General features: G+C 56.9%; 1 protein-coding gene across 4 annotated transcripts in view; it reads left to right on the top strand.

Moving 5' to 3' along the window:
* CCM2 (CCM2 scaffold protein) overlaps positions 1-24,519 on the top strand; it is a 41,055-nt gene that overhangs the window by 9,572 nt on the left and 6,964 nt on the right. For 3 of the 4 annotated variants that reach the window (XM_055144823.1, XM_055144822.1, XM_055144821.1), the window contains exon 2: positions 18,207-18,380. In XM_055144823.1, the coding sequence (XP_055000798.1) occupies positions 18,207-18,380 (174 nt within the window). Of the gene's footprint in view, positions 1-13,179; positions 13,254-18,206; positions 18,381-24,519 lie in introns of all 4 variants that reach the window. The other variant, XM_012935479.2, reaches the window with a different exon arrangement.

The following is a 24,519-nucleotide window of genomic DNA, read 5'->3' as shown; positions in this document are numbered from 1 at the left end:
GAAATATTAGAAATATTAGTAAATAAATTTACTGTAACTATTTAAGCAGATTACTAGCTCACACCCTGACACACCCTTGTTTGGAATCACTCCCTTGAGTGGATCTCCTTAGATGAGATTTCCCTAGATGAGATTTTGTTAATCTCCTCAAGAAATGGTCTTAGCCTTCTTTGCTGATTTGTTGATGTTAAACCCACCTTTGTACCACTGCCCTATGTAATTTGCTATATAAACTAAGACTGTGGGGCAGTGGGGCGCGAGACTCTGGAGAAGCAGAGAGAACGAAATAAACTGATCGAGCAACCAGTTTGGCCTTCTTCCTTCCGTCGCCTGCCCTCGACCGACAGCACACACAGCGGTTCTGGAGCACCGGACGTGGGCAGTGAGACGGAGCCACCCAGAGAACCCGAGAGTACACGCGCCCCTCTGGCGCGCTTTAGTTTTTTACACCTGAGCACAGAGTCAGAAGTAAGCTCTGAGCACTGTTGGGTGTGGCCTGAAAATTGAAACAAAAAACAGCCCAAACTAAGGGGCCAGAGAGATGGCTCAGCTCCCAGTTCACCAGCACCGCCCTGAGCACTGCAGACGTGGCCACGCCCCCTCCCAGTCGCTGGATTGGAACAGAGTATTTTAAATGCTCCGGCACATCTTTACCAGTGTTCCATATTTGAGCATATGTATTTTTAGTTTAGTCACCGTGAGATGACTGGGTTTCAGGCTCCGTGTTTCAGGAACTGTCCCTCCACCAGTGTCCCCGGCCCCCATCCCCTCCCTCCCACCAGCTGCTTCTACGAGAGGAGCTTTTTTTTTCTTTAAATAAGGTTTTTGCACTGTGATTTACAATCCTGTTGCTGATCCGGTTTCCTACACGACACTTCTCCCCCTTTCAGACCACCTCCTCCCAGCTGACCGCTTCCCCTCCACCCCTCCCGTACCCCGGCCCCCAGGAGGCCTGTTTGCTTCTGAAGACCAGCTCTCGGCCTTTGTTTCCATTGCCTCTGGGTACTCGTTATTCCCCGCTATGTTTCCTTATACCCGCTATGAGAGAGACCATTCTGTGTCCTGTCACTCTCATGTTCCTCTCCAGGGCCCTCCACGTGGCAGCAAACTGCGCGCCTTTATCTTTTCTTATGGCTGAGTAATAGTCCATGTGTAGCGTGCGAAGGTGGCGCCGAATCGGAAGGCGCCAGTGCGGGGCCCTGTCTCCAGGCCTCAGCAGCCACATTGCTTGCAGCTGGCCCTGGCTTTTTCGCCCGTCCGCCTAGGGCTGCAGAGTTGCGTCAGGGCCAGTGGACTTTAATTGGTTTTTGGTATGCAGCACTTTTGACATTTGGAAGCTTCTTGGGATATAAAGGAAAAGGGGTGTTCCGTCTCTGATTGCTGGCCTTGGCGTGGGGTTTCTAGCCACCTATGGAGTTTACCGTGTCTCCAGCGACAGGCGACACATCAGACTGTCACTGTTTACAGCTTTCTTCCTCACCACCATCATGGGCGTGAGGTTTAATCCAAGGAAATAATGCTGGCTGAACTGTTGCAGATTTAAGCCTCATGGGATTCTGAGACTTGTCTTCCTGCTGGTCTGAGAAGTTGAGAGGAACGAAAACATGTTCTTCTTATTTAGAAGCTATATTATAAAATAGAATATTTTAGTATTCTATTAGAAACGGAGAGGGAGCGATGGCACAGCAGTAGGGCACTTGCCTTGCACGTGGTCAACCCGGGTTCGATTCCTTTGCCCCTCTCGGAGAGTCCGGCAAGCTACTGAGAGTATCCTGCCTGCCGCACGGCAGAGCCTGGCAAGCTACCTATGGCGTATTGGATACGCCAAAAACGGTAACAAGTCTCACAATGGAGACATTACTGGTGCCCGCTTGAGCAAATCGATGAACAGTGGGATGACAGTGACAGCGACAGTGACATTAGAAACAGAAGAAACAGTCATCTCTAAAATAAACTGCCTTAGGGTTTTTTTAAACAAAAACTTTTAGCCAGTATATTCTGATTGTCAGGCACTATTTTTATTAAGCTATAACAAGTGTGATACCTTTGATTTGCTTTGTTTAGTTTTCTGTATATGGCATTCTTTTTATTTTATTTATTTATTTTTTCTTTTTGGGTCCCACCTGGAGATGCACAGTGGTTATTCCTGACTCTGCACTCAGGAATTACTCCTGGCGGTGCTCAGGGGATCATATGGGATGCTGGGAATCAAACCCAGGTCAGCCACGTGCAAGGTAAATATCCTTCTCACTGTGCTATCTCTCCAGCCCCATGGCATTTTTTTTAAAAGGCAGTTCCTGGTATCCATCTGAAATAAGTTTGAATTAAACTATGTATAGCCTTGCACGCGGATGACCCGGGTTCAATTTCTCCACCCCTCTTGGAGAGCCCAGCAAGCTACCTAGAGTATCCCTCCCGCATGACAGAGCCTGGCAAGCCCTCCGTGGTATATTTGATATGCCAAAAACAGTAACGAGAGGTCTCATGATGGAGACATTACTGGTGCCCACTTGAGCAGATCTATGAACAACGGGATGACAGTGACAGATGTACCACGTGGACACTTGGGTTGTTTCTACATTTGGCTATTGTGGATAGTGCTGCAGGGAACATAGATAGGGTCAAATATCTTTTCTCCATTTTGTTTCTGGGCCCTTGGGGTATATTCTAAGAAATAATGTTGCTGGGTAAAATGGAAGCTCAGCTCTTAGATTTTTAAGGAATGTCGCACGCCAGCACTGGTTGTTCCTATTCTTTTCATTGTGTGCTAGTGTTTGTGATACAAGATGATATCTCACTTTTTTTTTTTTTTTTTTTTGCTTTTTGGGTCACACCTGGTGATGCACAGGGGTTATTCCTGGCTCTGCACTCAGGAATTACTTCTGGCGGTGATCAGGGGACCAAATGGGATGCTGGGAATCGAACCCGGGTCGGCCGCATGCAAGGCAAATGCCCTACCCCCTATGCTATCGCTCCAGCCCCTCACTTTTGTTTTGATTTGTATTTCCCTGATTAGTGGCGTCGAGCATTCTTCTATATGTCTTTTGGCTATTTGTATTTCTTCTTTGAGTAAGTTTCTGTTCATTTCTTCTCGAATTTCTCATGGGGTTGGAATTTTTTTTTTTTATTGTCAAGTTCTATCAGTGCCTTGTGTATCTTTGATATATCCCTTATTAGATGAGTGTTGGATAAATAGTTTCTCCCATTCTTCACATCCTGGGCATCATTTCCTTTGAGGTGCAGAAGCTTCTTACTGTGGTCCCATTTGTTTATCTTTCCTTTCACTTGCTTGGTCAGTGGTGTTTCACCCTGAAGATACCTTCAGCTTCACTGTCATGGAGAGTTCTGCCTACATTTTCCTCTGTGCACCTTATGGCTTCCAAACTGACATTGAGGTCCTGAGTCCATTTTGTGGACTTTTTTTGCACAAAAGAGATATTAAATATTTGTGTACAATATTTAAATTTAAATATTTAAATTTACTATTTTTAGTTTAAAAATTTTAATATTAAATTTAAATTTAAAATGCACAAATATTAGACTTTTGTGCCTGGTCTTAGATGACCAGTTTTCAGCACCACTTGTTGAAGGGGCTTTCCTCACTCCACTTAATATATTTTGCTCCTTTATTGAAGGCTAAATGATCATATACATGAGAGTCTGTGTCAGGGTATTGAGCTCTATTCCACTGATCTGAAGATCTGTCTTTATTCTAGTACCATGCTATTTTAGGGCAGTTTGAAGTTGTGTTAAGTGATGCCTCCCATCTTCCTTTCCCCAAGGTTTGCTCTAGCTATTTAAGGGGGGTTTATTGTTCATATTTGTTTAAATATGAATTTCAGGAGTGTTTGATCTGTTTCTTTGAAAATGTCATGGGTATCCGATTAGGGATTGCATTGAGTCTGTACAATGCTCGGGGAGTATTGCCATTTTGATGTTAATCCTCCCAGTCCATGACCAGAGGATGTGCTTCTATTTCCTCTTGTCCTCTTTTACAACTTAAAGTAATATTTTGTTTTCTTTGTATAGGACTTTCACCTCTTAAGTTAAACTGATTCTAAAGTACTTGATTTTCTGAGGTACAGTTTTGAATGGGATTGTTTTTTAATATCTCTCTTCTTTATCATTATTTGTATATAAGAAAGCCACGGACCTTTATACATTAATTTTGTAGCATGCCTGTAATTTTATTATACAAATCTGTTGTTTTTAGGAGTTTTTTGATAGTCTTAAGATTTTCTAAATAATAGTATCATGTCATCTGCAAACAGTGAGAGCTTGACTTCTTCCTTTCCTATCTAGATGCCCTTAATATCTTTTTCTTGCCTAACTGCTTTGGCAAGTACTTCCAGTACCATATTGAACAGAAGTGGTGAGAGTGGGCAGCCTTGTCTTGTTCCTGATCATAGAGGGAAGGTGTTTAGTTTTTCCCCATTGACAGGTGGGGGGGGGCACGCCTGGCGCAGGGTGACAGGTGGGGGGGGGACCTGGCCTCCTGTTCCTGGTGCTCAGCTGGCCTTGCCTTTGCCGCTCTGGGTCTGCTGCACTTCCCACATCCCAGTGTGGTTCTGGGGTTGCTCCACCTTGCAGAGATGCAACTTGATGAGACCTTGTCGGGGGTCGCTGTGCATGGGCCCCCATGCTCCTGCCCAGCCAGGTGCCGCCTGTCTCCCTGTGGCCTCACTGGCCCTCTGTCCTCCCCGCTGTCCCTTCCCTCCTGGGTGGTTCCTGCGTGCTGCCTTCAGGGGTTGCCAGTACCTGGGGAGCGAGAGTTGCAGCCTGCGGTGACACCGCGGGGCCCTAGGGCCTGCTCCTCCTAGCCCCCAGGTATTGGAGGCCGCTCTGTGCTGGCTAGGGGTACACTCTCAGTGGCCCCAGGTGGCCTGGGGAAGTGGACACAGCTCTCATCCTGGTGTGCGTCTGTGCCCAGTGCCCCCTGCCCCGAGTGTCCCACTGCTTGCAGTGGCACTCGCCGCTGTGTACACTGTGGGCCCTAACTGGGCAAGGCCGGTGTGACACTGCCAGCTATGACATAGCAGCCGCGTCTTTGTCTTCCCAAGGTGCTTGGTTTTCTTCCAGAAGGTTCTGGAGGGGTCTGAGTGACTGCGAGGGGCAGGCTGGCTGTGCGGGCTGTGAGCAGAGGCTGGTTGGGGGTTTCTGCTAGCTAGTGACCTCTGTCCCCCCACCCCCCCGCAGCTTGGGACTGCCATCTGGCAGTGCCTGGGGTACTGGCCGCTTTCAGGAGGCCTCCCTGGATGGGTCCCCCACACCTGGTCCCTAGGCTGCAGCCTCACCTGGGGAACGGAGGCGCCTGGCCACAGCATGAGGTCTCTGACAGCTCCACTGCCCAGGAGGGACCCGAAGCCAGAGGCAGCCAGAATTGAAGGTGTTTCTTCTTCCTTCTGTTTCTGGGGCCACACCCTCCAGTGCTCAGGGCTTCCTCCTGGCTCTGTGCTTAGGAGTCAACCCCAGGGTGCTCAGGGGCCACATGGGTGCTGGGATTGAACCCATGCCCTTCCCACTGTGCTCTCGCTCTGGTCCTAGACTCAGGTGTTTCCGTCCGTGCTGCCAGGCTGCGTTCCTTGGGCATAAAGGTGGGGCGGGCACAGGTGAGACCGCCCTGCCCCTGTCCCCCTCCCAGCTCTGCAGCCCCTGGGCCTCGCATGGTGTCAGAGGAGAAGGTGGCATTCCGTGTCCTAGGCCGTGCCTCGGTCAGAACAGGAGGAATGTCCAGGCGTCCACGCAAGGCCCTGCAGCGCCGGCGGGTCAGGCCCTGGCTCAGGTCCTTTCTTCCCGAGTCTGTATTGCGACACGGAAGCAGAGGCCCTTTCTTGAACTGGGCCGCAGAGTGTTAGGAGCCACCAGGAAGACGCGGGGAGACGGCAGGGCCTGGGGCTGTCCGGCATGGACTGTCAGGAAGCCACTTCCAGCAGCTGTGGGAGAGTAGCCCTCGGCACGGGAAGTCTCGGGGGTTTGGTTTTGGCGCCGCATCCAGCAGCGCTCAGGACTGACTGCTGGCTCTGGGGTCACTCCTGGTGGGTCCAAGGGGCCCTCTGGGGTGCTGGGGATCAAGCCTGGGTCAGTTGCATGAAAGGCACGTTCCCGCATGTCCACGCTGTCCACCTGCCTGTGTTTAGAGGGAGGGTGTCCACAGGCAGCCTGGGGCCTGGGGACAGCAGAGCCGGCAGCACAGCCCTTTGTACACCCCAGCCCTGAAATGAATCTTAGCCGTCGTGGGTAGCAGGGTAGGTTGAGACAAAGAATTATCATTCAGTACATTCTTCCTGTTTTACCCCAGGGGAAACGGCTTATGACCCAGAGATTAAAATAAAGACAACAGCTAAAGACAAGTTAATTAAGCCATAAAAGACTAGGCAAACATGGTGAAATCTTCAGTAACTGGGAGATGCAGGAGTTTCCTTTTACTCAAAATTCACTAGTGAACAAGGGGAAGGGGCTGTAGTAACGTGAAAAATATTAGCAGGGATGGGAGAAGAGGAAGAGGTAGGGACAGGGACAGGGTTGGAGCAGGGACAGGTCGGGGCAGGGACAGGACGGAGGGTAGGGACAGGGGTGGCCCGGGTAGGGACAGGACAGAGGTAGGGACAGGACAGGGACAGGGCAGGGACAAGGCCAGAGCAGGGCTGGGGAGGGCGCTGGCCTGCGTGTGTCTGCCCCGGCTTGCGTGGGCCCCGGAGCACTCTGGCTGCAGGTCAGGACAGCCCCACACTGCAGGGTGCTCCCCGTACATGAACAAAACAGGGAAAATTTAAGAAGAATTTGCAGTTTAAGAGGCAAGTTCCCGTCTGTCTGTAGGAACCTGCCTTTTAAGGCCAGGGTCTCTTCAGGCTGAGCAAGCCCCTCGCACACGTGGCTGGTCAGAGCATGCGCCTTCGGAAGCCGTAACCCTTGGGAGAGCCGTGGGTAGGCAGGCGGGGGCACAGTGAGTGGACACGAGTGACTCTGGGAGCCCCAGCTTTCGCCTCCAGCTGACCGTGCAGCGGCAGGAAGGGGCTGAGCTCCACCGTGAGGTCCCCCATGCCCCCAGGCTTCCCTGAGCCCCCTGGGCCAGGCTAGCTGCCCCACAGTGACAGGGTCGGGCGGGAAGGCCCCAGGATTGGGTGCACACGCCCCAAGGCCTGAGGGTCGAGAGCAGAGCATCCACACTTTTTTTTTTTAAATGACCACCTGCCCTCTTTATTTATTTATTTATTTATTTATTTATTTATTTATTTATTTATTTTACCCTTTTTTTTGGGGGGGGGTCACACCTGGAGATGCCCAGGGGTTACTCCTGATTCTGCACTCAGGAATTACCCCTGGCTCAGGGACCACATGGGATGCTGGAAATCAAACCCGGGTCGGCTGTGTGCAAGGTAAACACACTACCCTCTGTGCTATTACTCCAGCCCCAACACACGTCTGTTCTTTCTGAGATATAGAAGATAAGTTCATGATAACGAGCAACTGTGTAATGGAAGGGCTGGGGTCAGAACACCAGGGAGAGGCTGGAGTCGAGCACTGGGGAGGTCGTTTGCCTCGCGCACAGCCGACCTGGGTTGAATCGCCTGCGTCCCGTGTGTCTCTCGGGCATCGCCAAGTGTGGCCCCAAAACAGAACAAACAGAATCATCAGACAGAAAAAACTGGGATGGCCCTGAAGCAGTAATGGTTTGGATTGTTTGTGGAAGGCCAGTATGGATGGACAGTGGAAGAAGGGAGCGAGATAAGATACAGGAGGTGGGTTCTGATTGTGTTTGGACTGAGCACAGAGCCAGGAGTAAGCTCTGTCCACCACCAGGTGTGGCCCAAATCCAGAACCCAAGAATTTAAAAGCAGACAGAAAGCAACATTCCCCCACTCCCCCCAGAGAAATGGAACAGACCCAGAGGCGCCGTGGGATCTAGGGGCACCATTCAGAGTTACTCAGCGAAAGAATTAGGACAGCCTGACTCGTTCTTCAGGGGAAATCAGTCCAGGCCAGCCTAACTGGAGCTGTGCTGGGCACCGCGTGCCCCCCAGCTCCCAGTGCAAGGCTCAGAAGCGCAGCCAGTGTGTATAGAAACGCCGTCCTCAGACGCCGAGACGGATGACGAAGAAAACGATGCCGGCTGAAATGTCACGTGGTGGTGGTGACTTCTGCCAAGTGGCGAGGGCACAGGGCTCCCAGGGGGTGCTACACACTGTCATGGCGAGCCCCCTGGGGTACCAGCCAGGCAGACCAGTCTCTTGGGAAGAGGTAACACTCCTTTCACAGGCTTAGGGCCGGCAGAGGGCTGGGACACAGGGCCTGTGGACACGGAGGCTGGGTGGGGGGACCTGAGCCTCCTGCAGACCTGGTGAGCTGAGTGTGACGCAGTTCGCAGGTGCCCTAGGGTGCTGCCTACCCCCTGCTAGGTCCCATGGTCCTCCTCGATGGCAGCTGTTATCAGTGAAATAAAACTGCAGAAAATAGTAGAGCAACGTGGGGTCCTGGGCCTGAGCGACAGTGCAGCGGGAGGCTCCTGCCTTGCACACGGCCAACCCGGGCTCAGTGCCCAGCACCCCATGTCCCCTGAGCCCCACAAGGGGTGATGCCTGAGTGCAGAGCCAGGAGAAGCCTGAGCACTGCTGTGTGGCCCCAAACCACAACTATGATAATAATAACAGCATGGTGTGCAGGACTGAGGAGGCACCAGGCAGTGCCTGGGGCCTGCAAGGGGGCTGCGGGGAGGACCCGGGCGGCAGGGGGAGGGGGGCTGCCTGGGGCACCCTGAACTCAGTGAGAGCTTGCGGAGGACTTCTCCTCCCCACCCCCCACACTTTGTATTGTGGACCCCAGTGATACTTCCTTATTGGCGATCAGGCTGGCAGGGTCCGGCTGACGAGGGGGGTAGGGGGCTGCTGTCTGCTGGGTCAGGCCCTGGCTTTGTTGGGGCCACTCTCTGGTGGTTAGGGCCCAGGTCACACCCAGCTGGGGTGGGGGGAGGCTCAGGGCTCCATCTGCTGTGCCTGACGTCTTCCCTAGCCCCGCCCCCCTGCCCTCTGACCTCTGGCCCCTTGAGGCTTGTTTTTGCCAGAGTTGGTTGGGGGCCCTGTAAGGAGAGAAGGCCGTGGGGCAGAAGCCAGCATGCACGTGATCTCTCTGTACTTTCAGTTTGGAGCCGGACTTGGCAGTGCTCAGGGCTGACTCCTGGCTCTGTGCTCAGGGGTCGCTCCTGTCAGGGCCCGGGCACCATCTGGGATGCCGGGGCTGGAACTCAGGTCAGCTGTGTTCAGGGCCAGCACCATCCCCGCTGTGCGATCTCTGTGGCCCAATTATCTGTCCTTTGTAAAACTCATCACTTAACTTTTTATTTGGGGGGGGCGGTTTGTTTGTTTTGGGGTCACCCCAGTGGTGCTCAGGCTCACTTCTGGTGGGGCCCAGGGGACCCTTCGTGGTGCCAGGGACCAAACCTGGGCCATGTGCCAGGCAAGAGTCCTTCCTGCTGTACTGCCACGCGGCTGCTTCTTTCTTAGTGTTGGGCTTCGGTGCTGCATGGGGCTTGCTGCTCGTGGAGTGCAGGGGTCCAGCCAGGCCGCCTGGTGGCTTCAGGGCAGGGGTCTCAGGCCCCGCAGTGCTGGGGTCTCCGGGGCGGTACCTGGCGCTGCGTGGGCCCTGGTGGTACTGGGGTTAGGGTCCGTGTCGGTCCCTCCAGGCCTGTGCCCCACTGCTGAACCTGCTCACCAGTTCGTTCTGTTTGCTTGTTGTTTGGGCCACACCTGGCTCCGCACTTCAGGTGGGGCTCAGGGGACCATATGGGGATGCTGGGACTCGAACACAGGTTTAGCCGCATGCATGGAAAATGCCCTCCCCACTGTGCTATCACTTCATCCCCTCCTCAGTTAATTTTCTTTAATTAAAAAAAAAGTTACTTGATGGTCAGAGGCTGACTGTGGGGATCAAGGCTCTTGCTGTGCCTGGTCTGTGTCAGCCCTGAGCTGTACCAGGTTTGTGGTCCAGATTATCCCAAGAAACAATAATGAAACCAAGATTTTTCATGTAAGGGAAAAAATGCAAGTATGCCTGATGGGAACAGCCTGTCAGATGCCTTGTAAGTTAGCGCTGTCGATTTGCGTTTCTGATCTTTTGCATCGTGAAGTGTGTTCACTGGTGCCGGGCACGCGGGTCAGCCTTGCCGAGGGCGCCACGTCTGCGGAGGGGCCTCATCAGGTGGCTGCTGTCCCCCGTGCTGGGCTCGGCTCTGCCCACTGCACTTCCTGCTGACCATGGTGCCTGGGGGTCAGCCACGTGCTCCACCCTGGGTGTTCGTTCCGGGTGCTCTGTGCTCTGTCCTGGAGCGGAGAGTGGCTGTGCTCTGCCCCAGTGCTCTGTGCTCTGTCCTGGAGCGGAGAGTGGCTGTGCTCTGCCCCAGTGCTCTGTGCTCTGTCCTGGAGCAGAGAATGGTCGTGCTCCACCCTGAGTGCTCTGTGCTCTGTCCTGCAGCAGAGAACAGTCGCGTCCCCGGGCCGGGCCCGGCCCCGCTGCCGCCCTCTGCTGGGCTGCTGTCCGCTGAGCGCTGTCTTGGCTCACTGTGCAGTTGCCATCCTGGGTTTTTATTTTATTTTTCTACACTAGATTGTTGGGTTCTAAACTCGCTTGGAGTCGGCCTTTTTACCATTGCACTTAGTCACCTCCTGGGATGAGAGAGTGGGGAGTTCGCGGCACAGGCTGAAACTCGCCTGTCCGGAGATTTTCCTCCCGTGACTTCTCGCAGGTTTCTGTGGGAAGGCTCTGATGTCCCGCGGGAGCCTGCAGTGTTGGCGGCCCTGCTCGATCTCTTCACTCGGCCACAGCTTTTGTTTGGGGGCACACCCGGTGCTGCCCAGGCTGGCTCCTGGCTCTGCACTCAGGGCTCACTCCTGTGGGCTTGGGACCAGGTGGGACGCCGGGGGTTGAACCCACGCCTGCCCCTCAGGCACATGGCGCGCTTCCCATCTGGGTTCCTCGTCCCTCCCACAGGCTCTCCCGTGCCCTCCTCCCTGTGTTCCTCTGGGGCGCTGACCCTGTCGCCTACCTCCACACTCTCGTCTTTCTCCCAGCATCCAGGGTTTTATCTTCTCCTTTGCTGTGCTAGGACAGGGTTGGCAAACTTATAAAGGACCAGATAATTTGTTTTTGTTTCTGGGGTCACACCCTGCAGTGCTCAGGGCTCACTGCTGGCTCTCTTGGGGGGCAGTGTGGGGTGCCAGGGGTCAGACTGGGGTCAAGCGTGCATGAAGGTGGCTTACCCCTGAACTAGATAAGAAGTGTTTCAGTTTCTGTGGCCCAAGAGGCAAAAGTGTAATTATGTATTACATAAAGGGAGAAAAAAATGTACATTGTATAGAGAACTGTTACAGGGCTGGTGTTAATACAAGGGGTTCGGTGCTCGCCTTGCACACCGCCAACCTGGGTGCCATCCCTACCCCCATGTGGCCCCCTGAGCTGTCAGGAGTGATCCCTGAATGCAGACAAGAGTGAGCCCTGAGCATGACTGGGTGTGGCCCCCCCCCAATTATATACGTGAATACATATTAGGGCCAGAGCAATAGTACAGCACGTAGAGCCTTGTACGCAGCCAATCTGGGTTCGATCCCCCAACATCCCATACGGGCTCCTGGGTACCACTGGGAGTAATTTCTGAGTGCAGAGCCAGGAGTAACCAGGTGTGAGCCCAAAAAAAGACAAGACAACAAATTTCTGGCCACTGCCAGCAGGGTGCTGTGGTGGAACTGTTCCTGCGGTGCCCGGGCCCAGCCTGGCAGTGCCGGGGCCACCAGCTGTCGGAGTGGCCTGTGTGTTGGGGGTGTGTGCACACAGCTCTGGCTCCGTGTGTCACTGCCCGTTTCCTTCTGACAGTCACATTTGCAGTTTCTTCCCTTTCTGTGGGGGTGAGGCCATGCTTAGGCCGGGGGTGAGTGGTGGTATCCGAGCACCCTGCGGACTGGATCCCACAGAGCAGAACACCTCAGCGCAGCTCCTTCTCTTGTTTTAGCTTTTCTGTCACAGCTGCGTCTGTGGGTGTGATTCTTTTTCTCTTCTATTTTAATTTGTTGTGGAGCTACACCCAGCTTTGCTCAGGGCTCACTCCCGGCTCTGTGCTCAGGCTCACTCCCAGCTCTGGGCTCAGTGCTCATTCCTGGCTCTGCTCAGTGCTCACTGCTGGCTGGGCTTGGGGCTCAGTCCTGGCTCTGTGCTCGGAGTTTACTCCTGGCCCTGTGCTCAGGGCTCACACCTGGCTGTGCTGCCTGCTGTACTGTCTCTATGGCCCTTCTTTCATTTCTTCTGCAGTGCTGAGGGTCAAATCCAGGGCCGCAGTCATCAGGTTGTCTGCTCCTGGGCCACACCCATGGCCGTAGGGCAGGTTTTTCAGGTGCCACTGAGTGTCCCAGCGCACCCCCCCCCCCCCCCCCCGCTGCACCTGCCCTGTGTCCAGGACCTTTCCCTGCCTCCTGGGGGCTCTGGTTTGTGGGCCACACATGCAGTGCTTACCTCATGGGGGGTGGGGGCGCACGAGCTGCCTCTGGCCTCATGCGTCTGGGATGGACAGCAGGGCTGGCTAGTGTCACAGCCTTGCTCTCCTGGCCTTAGTTTCCCCGTGGAGGCAACGGCGTGTGGAAGAATTTTCTGCTTCATGGGCACCTGGTGGAAATGGCGTCTCTGCCGCCCTTCTGGTTCCCTCCCCAATGTCCATAGTGGAGACAGGCACCCTGGTCCACTCTTCAGGTGGCTTTTAGGAAGGAAGGGCCCGAGAGGCGGAGGGTGCGCGTGGAGGGAAGGCCCCCTGTCCGTGTGGGGTGCTGCTTCCTGCGGGGGTGGCGGGGGCCTGAGTCCCTGTGTTTAACTGTCTCTTCAGCATCAGGGATGACCACGCTTTGTCCCGTGGGACTGAATCCCCCCCGAGCAGTAGCTTCATGTGCAAAAAGCGGCTGTTTTGTTCATCCTGCTGGTGGGGTCCCACCGTCCTTCCCGGCCAGTCAGGCTCCTGGGACACTCGGTGGAAGCTGTTCCCAGCCGTGCTGCTGCGTTCTGCTGGGGCGTGGGGCGGCCTCACGGGGGCTCTCTCTGCGCCTCCAGAGCAGATGTTGACGCTCCCGCACCTCAGCTCTCGCTGCAGAGCTTGTGAGAAGACGTGTGGTTTCAGGGGCCCGGCTTCCTGTTTGTTCACTTGTTCTGCAGAGGGCGTCTGCCGGCAGCCAGGTCGGGAGGAACCGCCCGGACAGACTCTCCAGGCGCCTTCCATGGAGAGCGAGGTGGGTGCGCTCGCAGGGTTCCCACATGGCGGGCCCTGGGGGAGTCTGCCCAGGTGGGTGCAGGGTGGGGCTGGTCACGGTCTCGCAGCAGGTGGTTCCTGATGGATGGTGTCAGATTGAGGCCCGTCCGTGGGTGGTTACTTGCCCATCTTAGCATGGGGTGGCTGCATGGGTGCTGGGGAAACTCATCCTCGGGGGGTTGGAGTCAGCCGGCAAACATGCAAATCTGAACGGGAAGAGGCTTCGGGCCAAGGTCAGGAAATAGCATTAGTACAGTAGCCCACCCAGGCCCAGCCCTGGCACCCTGAGTGCAGAGTCTGAGCACTGCTGGTGTGGCCCCAAAATGGGAGGGGGAGGGGAGGGTGGAGGGCGCCAGCCCTCAGCTCCCCCTGGAGAGCACCCTCATGTCTGGTTCACGCCGTGTCCAGAGTGCAAACCTGGGCCATGGTAGAGTGCCTGGAGTCCAGTGGGTACTTATGTTTTGGCCTCTGTAGCACCTAAGCAGGGTACTAATTTTTTTTTTTTGCTAGTTTGTGTTCTGGGTGTTAACTGGAATGAAGATGGGCCTGGTCCAGGGCTGCACTGGGCAACTGGGCTCCTGGCCTGGCACTCGCCCCAGCTGGCGGGAGTGTCCGGAAGGCCCCAGCTGTGGCTGCAGATGACAGGTTACAGTTGCGGCATTCCTGAGCGGGCAGCCTTGGCCGTGGCCGTGGGTGGAACAGAGGCTCCGTCTCTCCATCTGGACAGCTGTCGAGTGCCCATCAGATGCTGCTGAGTACTAGACCTTACAAAGACCAGGGAAATGTTTAGTAAAAAAATCTGCACATGGAGAAGTATTTGGTGGGGCAGTTTTATGTGATTGGTGAAATCAAACCTGTCTTGCAGTGTCCTGTAAGGTTTGGACCCCGGAGAGAGGGCAGGACACTGTCGCACCCCTTGGGCTCCCAGTGCCTGTCTCCATTCCTGATGGCACAGAGCCGTGCTGAAAGCCCGGTGTTCTGGGGAAAGTGACCTCAGTTCAGGAGCCCCGTCATGCCCCAGTGAGCTGAGTGGGCTTGAGCCTCGCCTGTTGAAGGCAGCCTGTCAGCTGGCCAGCCTGGCTGACCTGTGCAGAGCTCCTTCCAGGAGAAAGTGCTGAGTGGCAGGTGTGGGCTGTGCTGCTTTGGTGCATTTTGAACAAGTTGTTTCGATGTAAGATGGAAAATGCTGTAAGGATCTAGGGTAGCATTGCTCGGCCAGAGGCCGTGTGGGCCCCAGGGCTTGCCAAGGGGGCCACAAGGTAAAATGTGTGTGTGGCAGGCATGGCACAGGCCTGGGACCAACAGTAGGACAAGGTGCCTCCCCAAGGCATGCAGGCTGAAAGGGGACCAGGCCGGGACCAGGCCAGGAAGCGCTGTCAGGGCTGTGAGGGGCTGGCCAGCTGTGGCGCCCGCACCTGGACTGGTTCCTGGAGTCCTTGGGGCCAGGAGGGGTCCCTGTGACCTTGGCACAGCTGGCACCGGGGGCAGCACTGCCCAGCAGAGAGATGCTGCAGCTCTGCCACAGACGTGAGTCGTTGAGTGCCAGGCTGCTCCCCTGTAGACTGAGGGTCCAAGCTGACAGCAAGCGCTAGTGACTGAGAAAGTGCTGTCGAGTGAAGAGTGCGTGACTCAGGCCCTGACACCATGACTTAGAACTGCACTGGGGCCGGAGCGATAGTCGGTGGGGGGCACTCACCTGGGCTGTGGCTGAGCCCTGAGCACTGCCAGGCATGATTCCTCTGAGCTTTTTCGTGGTTCTAGAGCAGAGTCAGGAGTGACCCTGAGCATTGCCAGGTGTGTCCCAAAAGCTAACACTCCTCGCCCTTCCTGAAAGGCTGCGTATTGATCTGGAGAACTTTCCGGCATTCACTCAGTCTGTGTGCCAACATGTATTTCGTTATTTCTCCGCTTTGTTTTGTTTTGTTTTGGCTTGGGAGCCACAGCCAGCACTGCTCAGGGCTCCTGACTCTGTGCTCGGGGACCCTCCTGTGCAGCATCTTCCCTCTGCTCTGTCTCTCCCGCCCCGTCCTCCGTTTCCATGCTCAGAGACAGCACCAGGAGCATGTGGGGCCCCGGCTCCCACCCCAGCACCGCCTGGCACCCTGAGCACAAACACGCAGCATCAGTCCTCAGCTTCAAGGGGTGCTGTTAGACTGTTCTGGAAGGACTGAGAGGCTCCATAGCCGTCCTCCTATCCTCCCCCCACCCCTCCCCTGCCTTCACCCCTCTGCCCTGTGCTCTGACGCTGCTTCCAGCCTTCACCTCTGGGAAGACTTGCCGCCAGGCACCCCCGCGAGTGCCGAGCCCGTTCTGGCAAGGAGCACGAGACCAGGGCACCCCTGCGTAGGGGGATTGGCATCCCTGTGGACTCCAGTCGGACCCTGCGTGGATGGGGGCTTTGGTGCCTGGCCCTCCCGCCTGAGTCACGTGCTGGGCTCCGGGAGGCAGCTCACCGGGCTGGTGTCCTGCTGCCCTTCCTGCTTTGCTGTTATGGACTTCCTCGTCCCCTGACTGCCCTGAAGAATTGTGTCTCTCTCGCAGTTCCGAGTGCTATGGGGACCAGCTGCCCATCGACTCCTCCCCTGGCAGTGCCTGGGTCGGGCGGGGCTCCCTCCTGCAAGGCCCAGGCACCCCGTCAGGGCCGCAGGGGGTCTTGCTCTGAGCTGGGGCTGGGGCTTGGGTCAGACTTTCACTGTGTTCTGCACCCTGGCATGTTGCGTGGCTGCCCAGGGCTGATCTCCTGTGCCCCTCAGGCCATGCCAGGTGATGGGCAGGCCCGGAACCCTCCCCAGCTGGGGTCCCACTGGCTGTGCTTCAGGGATGTTCCTTTGTGGAGTTGCCAGGCAGGAAGGCCTGATGCCAACCTCTGGCTGGTCTCATGGCTTGGCCCGGCACAGTGTCCCTGTCCCCGGGTGCCGCCCCGCCCACTGCACAGCAGTGACTGCTGCTCCAGACCTGAGCTGGGCCCGAGTGCCCAGGGGCCGGGGGGTGGGGCCCATGCTGTGTCTGCAGCTGGCCCTGCCCTTTGGCCCACTGGGAGAGGATGTGGGGCAGGGTCTTCCTCCCCGTGGAGGTCACATCCAGTAGTGGCCAGGCTGGTTCCTGACTTGCCAGGTGTGTCCCAAAAGCTAACACTCCTCGCCCTTCCTGAAAGGCCGCGTATTGATCTGGAGAACTTTCCGGCATTCACTCAGTCTGTGTGCCAACATGTATTTCGTTATTTCTCCGCTTTGTTTTGTTTTGTTTTGGCTTGGGAGCCACAGCCAGCACTGCTCAGGGCTCCTGACTCTATGTTCTAGTGGGCTCGGGGTACCATATGGGATGCTGGGGATCGAACCCAGGTCAGCCATGTGTGAGGCAAGCGCCCTCCCCGCTGTGCTTGCTCCAGTCCCCAAACAATGTTCAAAGCAAAGCAGAGCACACAGAGCAGACCTCCACTCCACATCCCCACCCAAGGCCCGTGCTCTCCTGCTGGGCTGGGAAGGACCCGCCAGTGAGAGGGATGTGGCAGAGCCTGCTGGCCGGGAAGGCTGGGCTCGAAGCCGCTGGTGGCTGGGGCTGGAGCGGGTGAGCTGGGTGGGTGCCCGGCGCCACTCGCTGTCCGTTGGCAGAGAGGCCCGGAGGGAGCTGCTGCATCATCTCTGATGGCTGGTCCGTGTGTCCCACAAAAGCCTCCTCGATAGAGTTGACTTGTGTTCGCTCGCTCACGGCATCTGCAGTGTCAGGGTTCACAATGGTCTGTGGAAGGTCAAGACGGCCTTTGGGGAAATGGACCCCCTGTCCAGAGGGTGGAGCCTCAGTTGCCGTTCTGCTTTGGACATGGTGTGGCCCCCATCAGGACACAGGATACAGGAATGGGGAGAGTGAGGTGGCGGCCGAGGGTCACTTGATTTCCCGGAAGGTGGACCCTCACCCCCTGGACTCCCAGGGGTGAGCGGCGGGGATGGTGTGGTCTTTGGACAGTGTCCATCGTGAAAATCATGACTTGTTGCATGGTTTTGTTTTGTATTTTGGTATTTGGGCCACACCCAGGGTACTTAAGGCTTACTCCTGGCTCTGGGTTTGGGGGACCATGTGGGTGCCAGGGGTTGAATTGGGGTTGGGCACATATAGCAAGCACCTTCACGCATGCCTGTACTGTCTCTCCTGCTGTGTCGCTTTCACTCAGTGCATCTGTCTTGGGAGCAGTTGCAGTGGGTTGGTGGGACGAAAGGGCTCGTTTATGTCCAAGGACTCAGGCCCCGGCTGGAGGAGGTGTGGCAGGAGCAGGCGGGGACGGAGACACGCGGCTCCTAGGCATTGGGGCATGCAGGAGTCCCTGTCCTCCCCTGTGCGTGCTCGTGGGGACCGGGCGCCTGGGCGGGCTTGGCAGGTGGTGACTCGCCCGGGATCAGCAGGGCTGGGGTGTGTGGGCCTGGCGCAGGGTCACCAGTGTGGCCTGTGTCCGCAGGCCCGGAGCCACACACAGTGGCAGGTGCTGCTCTCAGTGGAGCCAGTCCCGGTAGCGGCCTGCCGCCACCTCGCCTCAGCAAGGGCTTTCGTTTGGGCTCCTGTTCTTCTTGCCAGCTTCTGGGGGCATCTCCCCTGGCACGGGGTGCACCTCCAGGCCTTCCTGGGGCTCTTCTGAGCTCCCCTGCCCCGAGCCCTTGTCCTGAGGGTCTCACCCCGCTGGGCTTGGCCCTGGCTGCTGGACACGGTCCTGCAGGAGGGAAGGAGACGTGGCTTCAGGCCGTGGTCTCTCTCCGTACCCCCGCGGTGTCTGACAGACCTGGATGCCGAACCAGGGGGTGCTGGGCTCCTGTCCCTGCCTCTCCTGGCTCCAGTGTGTCTGAGCCCCTGGCCTATGGGCCCCGCCTGTGCCCGGCGAGTGCCCGCGAGTCTGCATGAAGCCTCGCTGGCGACCAGCTCCAAGCCTTGCCCTTTCTGCCTGCAGCCTGGGATCGTGTCGCCGTTCAAACGTGTGTTCCTCAAAGGGGAGAAGAGCCGGGACAAGAAGGCGCACGAGAAGGTGACGGAGCGGCGGCCCCTGCACACGGTGGTGCTGGCCCTGCCGGAGCGCGTGGAGCCCGACCGGCTGCTGAGCGACTACATCGAGAAGGAGGTGAAGGTGAGGCCAGCCGCTGGCGGGCCCTGGCGCCTCGGCGTGTGCACGTCCCCTCTTTTCTCAGCCAGTGTGTGCTCGTCGGCTCAGAGCTGCCCTGCGTCAGGTGGGAGTGGAGGGGCATGCGCCTCCCGCTGTGCTGACTCTCCCGCCACAGTTCGCAGTGACGCTGGGGGTGGCCAGGAGGCCCAGGGCGCGGCTGAGTTGGTGCTGGTGGTCCCGGCCCTGCGTGCCTTCAGAGGACATGAGCCCATCCAGCTGGGCCCTGGAGGCCATAAGGGTCACGGGAGGGAGTTTTGCTCTTAGGTGGCTCTCAGAGGCCGAGCTCTTCAGCCAGAGACAGGAAGACTTCGGGTGAGAGGCCCCAGGTAGGGAGGCAGACAGGGAACTTGAGTGTTCTCTTTCCAGCTCGGGCCAGGAGGACCTGGGCCTCTCCCTGCCGGCCTTCTAGACTGCCTGTCCCCAGGCCACTCCCACCAGAGTCCTTGGAGACACGCTTCTCTGAAGGGCTGGGTGGGCTTGGCACTGACCTGGAGCTTGCGCCCCGCTGCCACCCCGCAGCTCTGTGACACACAGGTGCAGTTGTACGGGCTGGGGTCCCACATGTTGGCTGGTGCCACGTGGTGGCAGGACAGGCAGCCCCCGAATGCCGGAGGGTCTCGCAGGCACACGTGGCTGCCTTCTTTTTCTCCACACCCAGCTATGCTCAGCGGCTGCTTCTGGCTCACTGTCTGGGGCTTGCTTCCAGGGGTGCCTGGGGACCAGGTGGTGTCTGGGATTTTATCCAGGCCTCTCACACAAGACAGGTGCTCTGCCTCTGAGCAGCTCCCTGTCATGGCTGTATTGTCTTGGAATCTATGCTGCACCATATTTGTCTTCAACTGTCACAGCTTTTACTATTCCAGTAGGATCATGTCAGAGTCGAATAGCTGGGCTGGAGGGACAGTACAGGGTGCCTGCCTTCCAGTGCAGCCAATGCCAGTTTGGTACTTGGCATCACAGATGGTCAATACCAGGGGTCAGTCCTCAGCACCCTTGGGGGTGGCCCAAAAGCAGATGAAAGAAAAGATGAAATCCAATGACTGAATAAATAGCAGTGCTCCTACATTATAAAAAGAATGGAAAAGAGAAGAAAAGAAAAGAAAGGAAAAGAAAAGAAAAGAAAAGATGAAATCTTGCAGTTTGCTGCAGCTCGGATGGAGCTGGAGGGTGTCAGGCTGAGCAGTGAGTCGAGGGAGAAGGATAAATACCACCTCAGCTCTCTCAGACATGGGGGAGAAGCAGAGTAAGGAATAACAGAGGCCACTAATAGCAGACCCTGGTTCAGCTAAGTGTGGGGGTGATGAGAAGAGACAGTGGTGGAGGAATGCGGACACTCTGCTGGGTGTGGTGCTGTGCTCTTGTACTCCTAAAATATTAATAATACAAGTGCTAATATAAGTGATGGCATCTTAAAAGAGAAAGGAACTGACTGGGTCAGAAAGGGCACGAGAAATAACGGGAGTGTGTGAACTGAGAACAAGTCTGGTGTTAAGTTACAGAAACAGTGACTTTACTGAGGGTCTTTGTTGGAAAAGAGCAAGGTGAAGTTGGTGAAGAAGGGGGAGGGAGCACGGTGGCGTGGTGGCTGGAGAGGAGGCCATGCGGGTGGAAAGAGCAGTGTTAGAATCAGTGGGAGGGGCTGGAGCGATAGTACAGGGGGAGGGCGTTTGCCTTGCACTTGGCTGACCCGGGTTCTATTCCCAGCATCCCATATGGTCCCCTGAGCATGGCCAGAGGTAATTCCTGAGTACAGACCCAGGAGCAACCCCTGTGCATCGCCGGGTGTGACCCAAAAAGAAAAAAAAAAAAGCAGTGGGAGGCAGAGTGGTGTGACAGAAAGAGTGGCGAGACACAGGACTTGTGGTGAGAGATAGGAAGTGTGAGAAGAAGAGTGTGGGAGACGGTGCTAAGAGCAGGGAGTGTGTTGAGAGACAAGACATGGTGAGAGACAGGGAGTGTGGGAGAAACAGGAAGTGTGAGAGGAAGAGTGTTGAGAGACAGGAAGAGTGGGAGACAGGAAGCATGGGAGGCAGAAAGTGAGAAGAAGAATGCTGAGAGACAGGAAGAGTGGTGGGAGCAAGGGTGTGGTGAGAGAAGAGTGGTGGGAGCAGGGGTGTGGTGAGAGAGGAGTGGTGGGAACAGGGGTGTGGTGAGAGGAGAGTGGTGGGAGCAGGGCTGTGGTGAGAGGAGTGGTGGGAGCAGGGCTGTGGTGAGAGAGGAGTGGTGGGAGCAGGGGTGTGGTGAGAGAGGAGTGGTGGGAGCAAGGGTGTGGTGAGAGGAGAGTGGTGGGAGCAGGGGTGTGGTGAGAGAGGAGTGGTGGGAGCAAGGGTGTGGTGAGAGGAGAGTGGTGGGAGCAGGGGTGTGGTGAGAGAGGAGTGGTGGGAGCAGGGGTGGGGTGAGAGAGGAGTGGTGGGAGCAGGGCTGTGGTGAGAGAGGAGTGGTGGGAGCAGGGCTGTGGTGAGAGAGGAGTGGTGGGAGCAGGGGTGTGGTGAGAGAGGAGTGGTGGGAGCAAGGGTGTGGTGAGAGGAGAGTGGTGGGAGCAGGGGTGTGGTGAGAGAGGAGTGGTGGGAGCAGGGGTGTGGTGAGAGGAGAGTGGTGGGAGCAGGGGTGTGGTGAGAGAGGAGTGGTGGGAGCAGGGGTGTGGTGAGAGGAGAGTGGTGGGAGCAGGGCTGTGGTGAGAGAGGAGTGGTGGGAGCAGGGCTGTGGTGAGAAGAGAGTGGTGGGGTGAGAGAAGAGTGGTGGGAGCAGGGGTGTGGTGAGAGAGGAGTGGTGGGAGCAGGGGTGTGGTGAGAGAGGAGTGGTGGGAGCAGGGGTGTGGTGAGAGGAGAGTGGTGGGGTGAGAGAAGAGTGGTGGGAGCAGGGGTGTGGTGAGAGAGGAGTGGTGGGAGCAGGGGTGTGGTGAGAGGAGAGTGGTGGGGTGAGAGAAGAGTGGTGGGAGCAGGGGTGTGGTGAGAGAGGAGTGGTGGGAGCAGGGGTGTGGTGAGAGAGGAGTGGTGGGAGCAGGGGTGTGGTGAGAGGAGAGTGGTGGGGTGAGAGAGGAGTGGTGGGAGCAGGGCTGTGGTGAGAGAGGAGTGGTGGGAGCAGGGCTGTGGTGAGAGAGGAGTGGTGGGAGCAGGGGTGTGGTGAGAGAGGAGTGGTGGGAGCAGGGCTGTGGTGAGAGAGGAGTGGTGGGAGCAGGGCTGTGGTGAGAGAGGAGAGGTGGGAGCAGGGGTGTGGTGAGAGAGGAGTGGTGGGAGCAGGGGTGTGGTGAGAGGAGAGTGGTGGGGTGAGAGAGGAGTGGTGGGAGCAGGGCTGTGGTGAGAGAGGAGTGGTGGGAGCAGGGGTGTGGTGAGAGAGGAGTGGTGGGAGCAGGGGTGTGGTGAGAGAGGAGTGGTGGGAGCAGGGCTGTGGTGAGAGAGGAGTGGTGGGAGCAGGGCTGTGGTGAGAGAGGAGTGGTGGGAGCAGGGGTGTGGTGAGAGGAGAGTGGTGGGAGCAGGGCTGTGGTGATGTCAAGTGTTCACAAGCCCAAGCTCAGCCGATGACTGAGACACGCAGATACAGGATAGATTTCTCAAGGTTTTTCTCACACAACAGAACACACTTATAAAAGGGACCGTGCTGAGGGTTCACAAGCCTGAGAGACGGGACCTGGAGCGCCTGTGTAGCAGGCATTGCATGCTCCTCATTTAGGTCACAAAGCAGTGCATCCTGTCCTCCCACATGGCAGCGACATCCCCATCTTGGCGAGAGCAGAGCAGCGGGCCTAGGGGATTCGACCGTCCTGATTGAGCCAGACAGCCGCAGTCATGCGCCGGTGGCCTTGGGTCTGGGCTTGGGTCCGGCCTGTTCTTCCTCCCTGTTGGTTTGGGGGTGGTCAGAGGGGACCACCATATTTCAAGGTGGAGTTACTTGTGTCTCTCAGTGGGAGACAGGAAGCGGTGGGGGACAGACGTTTGGTCAGAGGCAGGAAGGGAAGTGTGAGAGGAAGAGTGGGAGACAGTGTGGGAGACAGGAAGTGTGTTGGGAGTGAGGAGGGGTGGTGCAGGGGCAGCCAGAGCCATGGGGCTACAGGTGCTGGGGGCACCCTTGGAGGAGTTCGCGGGGGGCAGCAGGATAGGGTGTTGTGAGGGTCAGAAGAGTTGCCGATTGCTTTCCCTGCTAAGGGGACGTGCTTCACTTTGCTCACTCAGTTTTACAGAGCCATTGGGATTCTCACTGAAAGTCCGTGGCTTTATCATCCTTGATGGCAGCACTTTTCCTCCTGGGCCAGCTCTGAGCCAGCAGAGCCTGCAGTTGGGGTGGAAGCACGTTCTCCCCAGCGGCGTCTTGGGTACAGGTGCCTGGATTCGCTGCTGCTTCTGCCCGGCCCCCAGCCCGTGTGTCCCCTAGGTGTACCTGTGCTACCACACCCATTGATGGGCTGCACGGTGGCGCTCCAGTGAAGAGGTGCCGAGCTCCACCCCTGCACATCAGCAGCTTGAGGGTCATTGACACCATGGCCTTGGTCTCCTCCTGTCCTTGTTCCTGTGCAGCCTTGTGTCAACTGTTTGAGGAGTCAGGCACTCAAAAGCCTTGGAGTGTGGGGTGACTGAGGCCCCGTAGCTCAGTGAGTCCTTGTCAAGAAGAATCATAGTAGAGGGATGGTGCTTTGTTAGGGCCACACCCTTTCCCACGAAGACCACTGGTCTCACCATGTCACATGAGGGGCCAGAGTACACTCTCCTCAGTGTGTCACACGAGGGCTGCAGGACACTGGTCTGCCAAGTGAAGGGTAGAGGACACTGTTCTCTGGCATGCCAAGGGTGTAGGACACAGGTCTGTTGTGTGAGAGCTACAGGACACTGGTCTGTGTCACGTGAGGGCTGTAGGACACTGGTCTCTGTCACGTGAGGACTGGTCTGTCCTGTGAGGGCTGTAGAACACTGGTCTCTGTCACATGAGGACTGCTCTGTGTCACGTGAGGGCTGTAGGACACTGGTGTGTCACGTGAGGGGCTCAGTGCGGTGCCTGTTTCTCTTGTCAGCTGGGCAGGGCTCTGGGGCACTGTCCCCGCCTCTCCCCGCACCCCGACTGCTCAGCTGACGTGTCCAGGGTTTTCAGGGTAGGACAGTCGTGTGTGCTTCTTCCATCCCGCATGGACATGGAGCCTTCCGCAAAGCCTGGGGACATACGCTTGCCCCATGGACTGCAGGCCTGTGCCCTCGATGCTTTTCTGTGTCCCAAGGTGCTCCCAGTTGGGGTTGTGGCAGCCCTGGACACCCTGCAATTTGCCTGGAGGTGGGTCCCGCTGACCCTCATGCCACTGGAGTCCTGGAGGGCATCATGGCTCTGCTGGGGCTCTAGGGGCACAGTTGGTGCTGGGCAGGCGATGGGGTTTCCTGGGCTATCCCAGAAAGTGGGCGGGTCTCCTCATCCACTGGGCTCCGGACTCTCCTGGCTCTGTACACTCTGACCTCACGGAGGCCCTTGTCGAACGTCTGGGATCCTGAGTACTTGCTTTGTCCCAGACGCTGTTTCCCCACCTCCCAGGCCATTTTCTTCGGGACCCCTGGGACAGTCACTGCCAGGCACTGGCCATGACAGCCCAGCTCAGTAAGGCTGTTCCTTCGGGGTGTCTGGCTTTGACTGTGGGGCAGGCGTTGGTGTTTCCTTCACTCTTAGAGGGTTGGGTGGCATCTGGTGCTGCTCAGGCGTTGCCAGGGATGGGCCTCAGCCCCAGGCCAGACCCGTGCCATCAGTCTGTGCGAGCTGTGTGGGAATGAATGGGAGTACATTGATGTGCATGGTGGGTGTGAGTGAGAGACTGGAGGTGTGAGAATGTGTTCTGAGCAGTGTGTGTGTGTGTGTGTGTGTGTGTGTGTGAGAGAGAGAGAGAGAGAGAGAGAGAGAGAGAGAGAAATCAAACCCAAGGCATATGCTCTACATCTGAGCACCAGTCCCCGTGTCTTCATTCATATCGGGGTTCCCATTCTCCTGACCATTGCTAGCGCGTGGTAGTAGCCATCCAGATGGGAAGCGTGAGAGGCTGCTTTGGTCTTCACCCTGAGTCTGGAGGGGTGCCACAGACAGACACACAAGGCGTGTCCTCAGGCGCCCTCTCTGAGCCAACCTGTGACTGCGCTGC

Source organism: Sorex araneus, chromosome 7 (assembly GCF_027595985.1).
Source record: "Sorex araneus isolate mSorAra2 chromosome 7, mSorAra2.pri, whole genome shotgun sequence".
Classification (NCBI taxonomy): domain Eukaryota; kingdom Metazoa; phylum Chordata; class Mammalia; order Eulipotyphla; family Soricidae; genus Sorex; species Sorex araneus.
This window is presented reverse-complemented; position numbering and strand designations above follow the sequence as displayed.